Source organism: Barbus barbus (assembly GCF_936440315.1).
Source record: "Barbus barbus genome assembly, chromosome: 36".
NCBI classification, from domain to species: domain Eukaryota; kingdom Metazoa; phylum Chordata; class Actinopteri; order Cypriniformes; family Cyprinidae; genus Barbus; species Barbus barbus.
In genome coordinates this window covers 24,847,422-24,860,244 of record NC_136714.1, presented here as the reverse complement: position 1 = coordinate 24,860,244, position 12,823 = coordinate 24,847,422, and the positions used below count along the sequence as shown (strand labels likewise).

General features: G+C 36.5%; 1 protein-coding gene across 1 annotated transcript in view; it reads left to right on the top strand.

Moving 5' to 3' along the window:
- Positions 1 to 12,134, top strand: part of LOC306856129 (collagen alpha-1(V) chain-like) — a 104,829-nt gene extending 92,695 nt beyond the window's left edge. The window contains exons 51-66 of the mRNA XM_079395160.1: positions 884 to 937; positions 1,024 to 1,077; positions 1,180 to 1,233; positions 1,365 to 1,418; positions 1,534 to 1,641; positions 2,437 to 2,490; positions 2,581 to 2,634; positions 2,838 to 2,945; positions 3,052 to 3,105; positions 3,412 to 3,447; positions 3,557 to 3,610; positions 4,640 to 4,901; positions 5,812 to 5,924; positions 7,239 to 7,307; positions 11,482 to 11,715; positions 11,864 to 12,134. Coding sequence (XP_079251286.1) covers positions 884 to 937; positions 1,024 to 1,077; positions 1,180 to 1,233; positions 1,365 to 1,418; positions 1,534 to 1,641; positions 2,437 to 2,490; positions 2,581 to 2,634; positions 2,838 to 2,945; positions 3,052 to 3,105; positions 3,412 to 3,447; positions 3,557 to 3,610; positions 4,640 to 4,901; positions 5,812 to 5,924; positions 7,239 to 7,307; positions 11,482 to 11,715; positions 11,864 to 12,010 — 1,509 coding nt within the window. The 3' untranslated portion in view covers positions 12,011 to 12,134. The remainder of the gene's footprint in view (positions 1 to 883; positions 938 to 1,023; positions 1,078 to 1,179; positions 1,234 to 1,364; positions 1,419 to 1,533; positions 1,642 to 2,436; positions 2,491 to 2,580; positions 2,635 to 2,837; positions 2,946 to 3,051; positions 3,106 to 3,411; positions 3,448 to 3,556; positions 3,611 to 4,639; positions 4,902 to 5,811; positions 5,925 to 7,238; positions 7,308 to 11,481; positions 11,716 to 11,863) is intronic.
- The last annotated feature ends 689 nt before the right edge of the window (positions 12,135 to 12,823 follow it).

Below are 12,823 nucleotides of genomic sequence, written 5' to 3'. Positions count from 1 at the left end.
GTAAAACAGTAGTCTAAATACATTTATTACAAATGCACAAACGCTAGCCCCACATTTCTGCCACAATACCATGGTGCAGTTAGTGTTACTACAGTAAATCCATGGTAAACGATGGCGATTTGTAGATTGAAAAGCCTTCTGACTGTCTCGTTGCACACAGTGTTTTTCTGCTGTTTGTCAGCACTGTTTTATCTGGATTTAAACTAGTTTATATCAGTTGACTGATATGGACTGATACTAGTTTATACCAGTCATTTGTGTTCTGCTCTCGTCAGCTCGCTCTGCGCTGCGCCGCTGTTTGAACCGAGCAGATATGGTTTATTTTGCTATTTTTTTATTAGAAGAACATAGAATTAAAATTTTGGCCATTTATTTACTTATTATTATTATTTATTTATTTTGACAAAATTGCATATAGCAACTGCCCAAACGTTTTAATATTGTGCTCTATCTTCTTTATTATTCTAATAATAATATAATAATAAACTTGCCTTGCCTAATATGATTGAAGATTGTGGGGCAAAAGTAAACATTGCATTATATCCAACCATATATACTGTATTAAATTGTATGACATTTAAAAAAAAATATTAAATAAAAATGTAAATAAAGTTTGAAATGTTTAAATGATTTTTTAAAACCAAATTTATTTAGTTTTTTTTTTTTACATCTTTTTTTTTTTGTACTAAAATATGAATAAGAAATTAAGATACTTTAATCTTTTCTAGAACCTTTATTTTTGAGAGTGTATTATTGGTTCTGCATGCTTATTGGTCAATAAGCATAGCTTGTCGTACCTTACTCTTCGTGCTTATGAGACCTTGCAGTTACCATGTTTCTGATCAAATATAGAAATGTTCAAATGCTGTGGTTTGATTTTCAGGGTCCAAGTGGTTTCCCTGGTGATCCTGGTCCTCCTGGAGAGCCTGGTCCAGCTGTAAGTACTATTCATGTAAAATGTAGTAATTACAGAGACATGTTCAGGTTGTTTCCGGAAGTGACATTCTTTTTCTTGCTCTACAGGGTTTGGATGGTGCTTCTGGAGATAAGGGTGATGATGGAGAGCCTGGTCAGCCGGTGAGTATGATTTAAATACAGTCATTTGACATCTCTGGTGTCAGCTGCATGCAAATGTGTGTTTTATAATGTTTGCTGCTTTTATAATGTTGTTTCTTTCAGGGATCACCTGGACCTACTGGTGAAACTGGCCCCACTGGACCGCCAGGAAAGAGAGTGAGTAATGCTTATAAATATAATTTTGATTACAAATATTTAACAAAATATTTCTGACTATCCATTAATATTAATAATATTAAAGTAAATATACCCATATATGGCTCTCAATTTTCATTCTTTCTCTTCAGGGACCTCCTGGACCTGCTGGACCTGAAGGAAGACAGGGAGAGAAGGGTGGCAAGGTAACATGCAAACATTCACACAGTCGTACACACCTTCATTAACTTAAGTGCTATTACAATACAGCTACAAATACATTACAGCAATGCTTTCAATGGTGTTGTGTCTCTGAATCAGGGTGAATCTGGTCTCCTGGGTCCACCTGGTAAGACAGGTCCAGTTGGTCCTCAGGGAAGCCCTGGGAAACCTGGTCCTGATGGTCTGAGAGGTGTGCCTGGACCAGTGGTGAGTGCTTATGGGGCACAGCTCATTATTTCCTAATGGCGCATTATGTAAAGTGTATTTTGCGCCAAATGTATTTTGTCAATCTCACAAAGCCTGTATATAACCTACCCGGGTCATATTTCACTACAGAGTAAAAAAAAAAAATATATATATATATAATATAGAATTTGGAGCCAAAAATGTAAGATTGTTATTTTAAGTTTAAAAAATAACTCTTACATCTAGAATGCGACAAAGATTACTTATTTTAAAAATGGATTTTATTTAAGAAAAATAACTTTCTTCTAGAATGCGCCAAAAATTTGTATATAAATTGTGTTTTATTAATGATTAAAAACTATTTTGTAACATAAAAATACCAATTATATATTAATGCTCCAAAATGTCTTTAACATGCCATAGAAATTATAATATATACACACACACACACAAATATATAAATAATTTTATATATATATATATTATAATTTCTTTGGCATGATAAAGACATTTTGGAGATACTGCATATATCGTTGTAAATTGTATATATACACACATTCTAGTATGTTAATTCATGCTGCTTTAAAAACAAAAAAGCCACAGTGCAAAAATCTTTTGGTACCGTTCACAATATATAATAGAATACTATAATAAAACATATTACTATAACGAATAATTATTTTAATTTGGTTGAAATAATTATAGTAAAAATCACCCTTTCAACCGAATATAATCAGAATATAATCCCAGACCTCATATACAGTTCTAAGGCAGTGATTTTGTGTTAATAAATGGATCTGTTTGATCCTGATGTAGGGAGAACAAGGACTGCCCGGTGCTCCCGGACCCGATGGACCTCCTGGACCGATGGTACCGACATGATATTCCTCTGAGAATGAGTTCATTACTTCTTAAATGACAATCTACAGTCCTCACTCTTCTTATGTTTCTCTCTCTCAGGGTCCTCCTGGACTGCCTGGACTGAAGGGAGATACTGGTATTAAAGGTGAAAAGGTGAGAGAAGCAAATCCATATTTGATGCTCTTAATTAACTGCACTATTACTCAGTCTAGGTAGGTGATACTCTAGTGTTTGGAACACAGCTGTAGTAATGACTTTATATGTCCAGTACATTCCTTGAACTCTGGCTGGCGTTGCTGATTATGAAGGAGTATGTTCATTACAGATGTGTTTAGTAAACAAGCGGCTCGTTTCAGGGTCATCCTGGTCTCATTGGACTCATCGGACCTCCCGGAGAACAGGGAGAGAAGGGAGACAGAGGGCTGCCAGGTCCACAGGGAACTGCAGGATCTAAAGGAGACACTGTATGGAAACATGTTCACACACATACAGCAATAAAAACCTAGTATAAACGTTCTAAATCTTTTGTATTTTCATAAAGCAGTCTTCAATATGGGTCTTTTTCTGCAGGGTATTTCAGGACCTTCTGGACCTATTGGACCCCTTGGACCTCCTGGTCTCCCGGTACCATTTCTGATGTTTTTTTGAAATTCTTTATTATGTATACTTTAAGTTCTTCAGTGGTGCAGCAAATAACTTTTTTCTTATCAAGAACCATTTATTTCCTGTACAAGGTACTTCAGTTGCAATGTGGTTCTTTGAATCAGTATTTTGTGTTAAAAAATAAATTATATATATATATGTGTGTGTGTGTGTGTAGATTAAAAAGTTTCTTCATCTTTTTAGTTGTAATTCTAACCTTTATTTTTTTAAAGGATATTAAATGTAATTCATAATTGTGATTCATATATATGTTTCAATTTTGTTCAGGGTCCTCCTGGTCCTAAAGGTGCTAAAGGATCATCTGTAAGTTCATGTTCTTATTCATTTAAATAGCATTTTAATTAGCAGATTCATTTATCATCTTTAATTAGCTCTGATTTGCCTAAACCTTCTTCTGGTTCTGTCTTTATAGGGTCAGACTGGACCGAAGGGAGAATCTGGAGTGCCAGGACCTCCTGGACCCCCAGTACGTAACTGCACTAAACTGAACTATAAAACAAACCAAAACTCAACACACAAACGAGTTATTCCTCTGTGAGATAAGCACATATTTAAACAGATGATTCTGCAGTAGATGCTACGTAAGTGTAATTGAGCTCTATTATGTGGTGTAAAGCAAATCTGTTAAGGTTCCTCTGAGAGCTCCAGTGGATTTTGCTTCCTTGAGAAACCCTGATATTTCACATCTACAGACTGTGTCGGTTGCTGTTTCCACACATTGAGTAACTCAGCCTTAGGACACAGAGAGAAATGCAAGTGTTTAGTTAATGTCAGTGTAAAGGTCTAATTGTTTAGATGGATAATCCTAGATACAGTTATTTGTCAGGTTTATTACAGTAGTTTTTATTACTGAGCTTTTTTATGCCACTTTTATTTATAGAGTGAGTCATAGAACAGGAAACAATTAGAAGCATTGAGAATGTAGTGCCCTAACAACCACTCACGACACTCTAGCAACCACTTGAAAAATCATAGCAATTGATAAAGGCCAAGCAACACTCAAAATTTTCAACAATTTTGTGACTCCCTAGCAACACTTTAAAAAAAACCTAAAAGCCACTCAAATTAGCTTAGCAACTGCCTAACAACCACCCACCTTAACAACACCTTAGCAACCTCCTAAAAAACTCCTAACCCAACAGCCACTCGGAACACCTTAGCAACTGCTAATGAGCACACTATTATTCCTAGCATTATTCCTACACTCAGTAACAACCTAGCAACTGCCCAACATCATCCTAACAACCACCCAAAACATCCTATTTACACCATAGCAACCACCTAAAAAACAAACAGCCATTCAGCATATCTTAGCAACTGCCTAACAACACCCTACTAACCACCCAAATGTGGCCAAGCCAGTTTTTTTAGTAACAGCCTAGCAACCTCCTTACAACACCTTAGCAACCACCCAGAACACCTTAGAGTCCCTCAGAACACCTTAGCTCTAAATAACGCATGATATGTGAATATTAATGGTTGTTTTCTCGTCAAGGGTCCACCTGGTGATGTCATCCACCCTCTGCCCTTCCAGTCCAGCCCCAAACGGGCAAAGAGGAACATTGACGCCAGCCAGATGATGGACGACGCTGCAGACGCCAACTACAAAGACTATGAGGACGGCATGGAGGAGATATTTGGCTCTCTGAACTCTCTCAAACTAGAGATTGAACAGATGAAACACCCGCTGGGCACACAGAGTAACCCCGCCCGCACCTGCAAAGACCTGCAGCTGTGCCACCCAGATTTCCCAGATGGTATGTATCACACACACACACACACACACACATTTCCAAGTGTGTTAATGACTGCTTTAAACAAAGCCTCAGGAAAAACAACAATAATAAAGAGAGACAGAGGGTAACCATGATGCTAATAAAAAAAATAACATAAAGAGAAAATGTGAAGCTCTAGCAACCACCCACAACACCCTAGTTACAGTCAAATAACTAGAACACATTAGTAACCAAACCTCATCCTAGCAACCACTCAAACGTTAAGGTGATGCATTGTGCAAGGCCAAGCACTATTCATGTTTTCTAATAGCGGCTTAGCATCCTTCTAGCAACCACTTAGAACATTCTTGTAACGACACAGTTAGCAACTACCTAACAACACCCTAGTAACCATCCAAACATTTATGTGGAGAGTTTTGTTGTTTACAGTAGTAATGGCCTGGCAACCACTTTGCAACACTCTATCAACTATCCAAAATGATCACGCAACACCCAAAGTCATGATGCAAATAAAATAAACCTAGCAATATAGATGTAATAACAATTTAATACATTTAAAAAAATGCATTTAATTAAAATTAAGGATACAAAGCAGCAGAAAACGTCCTGTTAAATTTTCAGAAACTTTACAAAAGCTTCCAAAAAAGTTTTCAAAACAATTCTAGAAAGTTTCCAAATGTTCTGTAATGCTGCTGAAAACTTACCATACTTTTTCTACACCTTTGCAACCCTAATTAAGATTTGTCCAAGAATTATCTTCATTCGGAAGCTTTAATTGAATGCATAGTGACATACACAATTCATTTTAATGATTAAGTGCCAAATCACATAATTAAAACAATCCGATTCTCAGCCCTGTATTATATGAGCCTCGTTTGAAAATAACAGCAATACATAAAGCTTACGATGGCCCCTGTTTCTCTGTTTTCAGGTGAATACTGGATTGATCCAAACCAGGGCTGCTCCAGAGACTCTTTCAAAGTGTACTGTAACTTCACAGCAGGTGGAGAGAGCTGCATCTTCCCTGATAAAAAGAGTGAAGGGGTAAGAAATGTTCTCCTGACAGCCACAAAGCAGAAAACTTCCCACAAGTCCACATCAAGAGCAAAACAGCTTTGATGTCAGAATCTCTAAGCACAACACTTCTTTAAAAAGCATCATATCAAAATTAAGACAAAAACACACTAGAGTCATCTCACAGTTAATAGTCCACGGATTCCTGAAAAACCTCCAGAGAGAAATTGTTCAGCTTAACATGCAGAGAGGAATAGAGGTACAGTCTGTTCAATGTCACACTGTCTTAAGGTCACATCTGATTTAGAGGGTTTTCTCCACTGAAAATCTATGAGAAGACATACCCTGCACATCACAATGACATATTGACCAACCTGTACTTTCTTTCACATCAACCTGAATAAGGTCTCTACCAGTTATTCAAAACTAGTCAGAAGCACCATTCCTGAATAAAAGGAGGGTTCTTACATCCTAATCTTTAATGATGTTTGTGTATTAGATTCTGCACACAAGTGTGACGAGTTATTTGCCTTAATGAGTCTCAGAAGCGTCACTGATGAGTGTGAAGGTGACTCTCAGCACTAACTTCAGTTCTTCCACAGGTTCACTCTTCACACCAGCAGATGCAGACAACAACAAACAAAAAACCCTCAGGCTTATTCTCACCTCACACAAATATTTACCAGGGCAAGCTTTAAATTCAAACCAACCCTTGCATCCTGCAGGACTGCTCCACGCCGGATGCAAAAAAAAAAAAAAAACTTAAAAATATTTTTTGTTGGTCATATTTGAGTTCTAGGGTTTTTTTGTTGATTCAGGATGAAAGCAAAGTCTGTAGCATAAAAACGGAATTATTTGATTATATTATTATTATTTTATACTTTTTAGGTTTTTGTGTTTTCAAAAAGTGGCATTTTTGTAGTTCGCACAAAAAATTTGTTATGTAAAAATTATACTATTCATTTATATCAATTTGGAAAACTTCTTTAGAGTATATAGTGGCCTAGTTTGCTCAGCAAAAAAAAACAATTATTAAATATTATTAAATAATTATTTGATTTGATTATAGTTATAGATTGCATAATAGTTGTGTAAAGCTCGCTTTCATAGGATTGTATTTTGTTAATTGTAGGGCTGTAGGTTTAATGTGTTCATTTATGACGTCCATTATGTACACGGCTATTCAAACACTTGTCTGCAAGAACATGTCATATGTGAAAACCTCTGCCTCAGACATATTGACAACTACACTGCAAAATAGATCAAAATTATTCCCACAGGCTGCCTGTTACTTCCTGTCTGTCTGTCTTCAGTATTGACTCTAGCTGACTCTCTCTCTCTCAGGCCAGACTCACCTCTTGGGTGAAGGAGAATCCAGGGTCGTGGTTCAGTGAATTCAAACGTGGTAAACTGGTAAGAGTGACTCCTCTTTTTTGTCCTCCTGAACTAGTCTCCTATTTTACAGAGCAAAATGGCTCGCTGGCCCAAAGACAGTCCAGGCACATGGTATAGTCGCTACAAGAGAGGGTCCATGGTAAGTAGGAGTGCATGAGAGAACGGGCCAGTACCGAGGGTCTGCGGATCCTCAGTGTTTCCGGACCATCGGTATCTTGGTGGCCCGTGCTTCTGCATGCTTCTTGGATTCCTTCGTGGCCGAGCATGGTCATCATCAGAACGGCAGCAAAAAGTGTGTTTGCTCAGACTTATGGGCAATCTGAGGATTGTGGGCGGAGACGTCAGTCAGTCTATTGCCCTAGCAAAAAGACTCAAGAAAGTGATTGACATAAACCTGACTTCCCTAGAATTTGTAGATTTGTTCATGTGAAAGATCTGACTGATGGAATCCAACCTGTCTTCTGTTCCTGTAAGGTTGAGGAAATCACCTTGAAGTGACTGAGTCTGCTAACACACGATTGTCGCTCTGCTCCAAATACTAGTGAGATGCAAAAGGTGTATCAAAACAGCTTCCATTTACGATAACTTGTTATAGAATTGCATGCATCCTTTGCATCGAAAATGATCGCATTGCGATGAGCTTAGTGAAAAGCTGTGTATAGATGTTTTTTTTTTACAGTATTGAAAAGGTTTAAAGGGGTCATATGATACGATTTCAAGTATTTCTTTCTCTTTGGAGTGTTACAAGCTGTTTGTGCATAGATAAGATCCCTGAAGTTTTAAAGACTAGAGTCTCAAAACCAAAGAGATAATCTTTATAAAAGTTAAGACTCGACCACGCCCTCCTAAAACGGCTCATTCAAACACGCCCTCACATGCCTACGTCACGGTGTGGGAAGATTTACATAACACCGCCCAAACGTATACGCAATGGAAGAAGGCGGAACTATTATTCTCGCTGTAGTATTGTTGCTGCCGCCAGCGCCATGTCCTGGACACGCTGTGTTTCGTTGTGAAAGCGAAACTACTTTGTTTGGGCTTCCAAAAGAGGACACAACTAGAAATCAGTGGTTAAGTTGTATTTACAACACTTTTCCAGAACAGTTCAACCCAAATATTAGAGTATGTGCAGCGCATTATACGGAGGACTATTTCCTGAACCTGTGAGAGTAGCTACAATGCTGGCTTGCACAAAGGCTGTTTGTATAAAGTGGGGCAATTCCAACTTTGCAAGGACAGACTGGTGCTTCTACTCACATCCTGTAAGTATGTTTTCTTATTTAAAGAATTTGCCACTGACGATTCAAACGCGAGTTTTAGCAGAGTAGAGTAGTGCTTGTTGTTTGTCATTTCACCGATCACAAATGCAGACATGGTAATGCGGCGCGATGCAATGCAATGTGTAAAAAGACAGTATAAGTCATTATAATCAGTAATTATGTCCCCACTGGATGCAACAAATGCCTAGTTTATAATGGGTTTTGTTGTTTTTGTGTCGTCGCACCGGGACACGGCATCACAATACGGTAAGGGGCGTAACATTTCCATCACACACTTGAAGTATTCGGTCAATCACAACGCACTGGATAGCTGGCCAATCAGAGCACGCCTCGCTTTTCAGAACGATGAGCTTTGTAAAAATCGACACGTTTCAGAAAGGGGGTGCATAGAGGACCAACAATAATGTACAGTATGTGGAAAATTAATGAGTTTTTTGAACCTTAAACCGCATAAACATTGCATTACACCAAATACACAAAATAATGTTAATTTTAGCAACGTCATATGACCCCTTTAATAGAAAATAGTTCAATCTTAAAAATACACTATTCAAATCAAGAACATGGTAACGTCAAACTGTATTGGAATCAACTGTAACCATAGGTCAAGTTAGTAAATGTAGTTTTTATATAAAAAAATTAAAACCCAGCATTTAGTCAATATTAACATTATAATTGGACTAAGCTAGACACTATTTTTGCAGTGATTTTGCTTTCTATTTTTTATTTTTATTAGCAAAGATGCATTTATGTGATCAGAAGTGACAGTAAATACATGTATAATGTTACAAAAAATGCATTACATATAAATGTTGTTTTCACTAAATATGAAGCAGCACAACTGTTTTCAACATTGAAAATAAATATTAACATTATAATTGGACTAAGTGTCAATATAAAGCAAAAATCATGTATAAGATACAACAAAACAATAAAAGTAATTTTAAGGTAAAATTATATGAAAACTTTTTAGCTAAATTAATTAATTGAAAATAATTAAGTCAATATATTGTTAAAATCTATGTTGTATTTAACAATACTTAACCATAAAATATTATTCAATTTATTTTTCTGAGGTAAAAAGTATGAATAACCTTATTTATGAAAAAAAAAAAAAAAAAAACAGTACAAAAAGTCCTAATGCCATGCTTCATGATTATTTTGATTATATTTAAATTCTGGCTAATGAAGATTATTTCAAATCAGTCTCTATGAGGCAGTGTTATTTAAGTACCATTGATATACTATTACAGTTTTTGTTAATATTTTGAATTAATTCAATTTTTTAGATATTCTGTTTTCACTTTATATTTAACACATTTTATGAAAACACAACAAAATTACTTTCAGTTTTATTTATTTTAGTACATCAAGGTAACTAAATGAAAATGAGAAATGTTGGCAACTTGCAGAAGTAAGTTTGCATATATAGTTTTAGATAAATGTAATATAAGCTGCCTTTGAAGATAGACAGTAGACATTCACGCGTTTGGAACAGAGCCTTTGTGTCCGTAGCAGATCGCAGTCACTGAGCTTCTGGGTTCAGTCTCTCTTGACATTCAACTGTGATCATGAGGTAATGTGGTAATGGGCAGGTGTTCATGGTGGGTTGCATGCATGCATGCAAAGTCAATGCATATGAGTGTGTCAGAGGACCCCCTAATCGTAAGTATATAATGATGTGTGTGTGTGCATGGAGCATGCGCTCGCTCTCTCAGTCAGTCACATGTGTGTGTGTTTGTGGATCAGAGGAGATGGAGTTTTCTTCTAAACATGGGTTGGTATATTTAAAAATGAAAACAAAACATTTGCATATTTCCGTAATGCAAATGTTGCATCACACCACAAGGGGAGAATTTGCATATAAACCAGTACAACTCATTTGAATATATTAGTGATATTTTTCAGTGGAGTCTGTAACAAAACAAGTTTATCTTCCATGTTTGAATGTGTAAATGAATTTTGGTGTTTAATACATGCAGAGCTGATCTGTACTGGGAAAAGAGTTTCCTGCTCTTGCCTGACTGATGAAACAAGAGTGTTTAGACACTATTTATGCAGTGATTTTGCTTTCTATTTTTTATTTTTATTTTTTTTTAGCAAAGATGCATTTATGTGATCAGAAGTGACAGTAAATACATGTATAATGTTACAAAAAATGCATTACATATAAATGTTGTTTTCACTAAATATGAAGCAGCACAACTGTTTTCAACATTGAAAGTAATGTTTCTTGGGCAGCGAATCATATTAAAATAATTTCTGAAGAATCATGTGACACTGAAGACTGGAGTAATGATGCTAAAAATTCAGCTTTGATCACAGAAATAAATTACATTTTAAAATTTAACAAATAGAAAACAGTTATTTGGAATGATAATAATATTTAAAAATATTGCGGATTTTACTGTATTTTTGATCAAATAAATGCAAAATGCAAACTTTTGAACGGCACTGTATGTACATAATTGTTAAGTATTTATTCAAAAAGATTGACAATGGTTTCTGACAAATAATTGATAACTAATTTCACTGCAAATACAAAATTGCCTTCATTTTTTAAGTTTTGTTTTTCAATAAAATATTTAACTGACAAAAATTTACTTAAGAAGAAGAATATAAGAAGTCTTATTTTCAGGTAATGTATCTTATTTCCGTAACTCTTTGGTAATTGTATTATTTTTATTATTATTATTATTTTCTAACACTTCACCTGAAATATTCCTCAAACAAGAACTAACTTTTCTTTTTTTTTTTTTGGCCATTGCAGTTTTGAACCCAAATCTAAAACAACAGCGATCACAAAGTAGCGTAGGATCAGAGGGGTGTGATGTGTAGTTTTCAGCAGAACCTCTAGGGGGTGTTTGTTCGGCAGTAATCTATACCGCACCGCTGTCTGATTGTCTGCGCAGCTCTCATACGTGGATGCGGAGGGCAATCCGATCGGAGTGGTCCAGATGACGTTCCTGCGTTTACTCAGTGCCACGGCTCGGCAGAACCTGACCTACAACTGTTATCAGTCGGTGGCTTGGCACGACCTGGACATGGACTCTTACGATAAAGCCATCCGCTTCCTGGGTTCCAACGATGAGGAGATGTCTTACGATAACAACCCGTACATCAGAGCCGCCGTCGACGGATGCGCGGTAAGACCCGGAAATACTTGCTGAATTCAGAACTGCATATTAACTTACTATTTCAACCTTAAAAATACATCGTAATATTATGCGGTTTCCGAATTGTTAGCAAGTTTAGACTGAAAACTCTTTCTTTATACTTTCTTTCCTCCCGCAGTTGAAAAAGGGTTATGAAAAGACTATTCTTGAGATCAACACACCAAAAGTGGAACAGGTACCATTTGTTGACATTATGTTCAACGATTTCGGCGGAACGACACAGAAGTTCGGCTTTGAGGTCGGACCGGCCTGCTTCATCGGCTAAGACTGCTCAGCGAGCACACGCGAACAAAACATATAATTTTCTCTGAAAACAAAACACAAGAAAGAAATAGGACGACTTATTTGTAAAGTTTTGTGTTTCCAAACAAACCCAACAGATACCAAAGTAAGGATAAAAGAAATTGGAAGAATGGATGTCCAAACAATGGGTTCTTATAACAGAGCAACCTTTTTAACCTCAGTGTACCCTCTGCATCACATGCAAGTTTTGAAACTGGATGAGGTCATCACTCATGTCTCTCCCAGCCCCGCCCACTTTACACTCATCCAACTCTTCGCCCCTCCCACTGGCTGTATAGACAGATTAGATCCATCCTTTGATTTCCCTCCTCTTCTTGGACTCGTAGCTGTACACACGTCCGGTTCGGGCTTTCTCGTACGAGAAATCTTTTCTGTTGGTTTGTTTGCTTGGGTTTTATGTTGTTCCTCTTTCCACTTCTAAGCTTTGTTTTTTTGTGCATACTTGTCTTCCATTCCCTGGAATGGTGATTATATATATAAATATATATAAATATTTTTTTTCTATGTTTGTAAGTACTTTCTGTATATTTTTTTTTTCCGGTGAAGTGTTTTTTTTTTGGGTCTGGCTTCAAAACATGCATGTGAACCCATTGAGCGATAAGGACAGAGCTGCTGGTTATTGGAAAAAAATTAAATATCCCCCCCCAAATAAGAGCCTGAGGAAATTTCCAGTGAATCTGAAGAAGAGAAAATAAAGGAAATGATTAAAATACGACAAAATGTCTTATTCCAGATGTGAACAACGTCTTTTTGTAATTTAAACAACAAAATGACA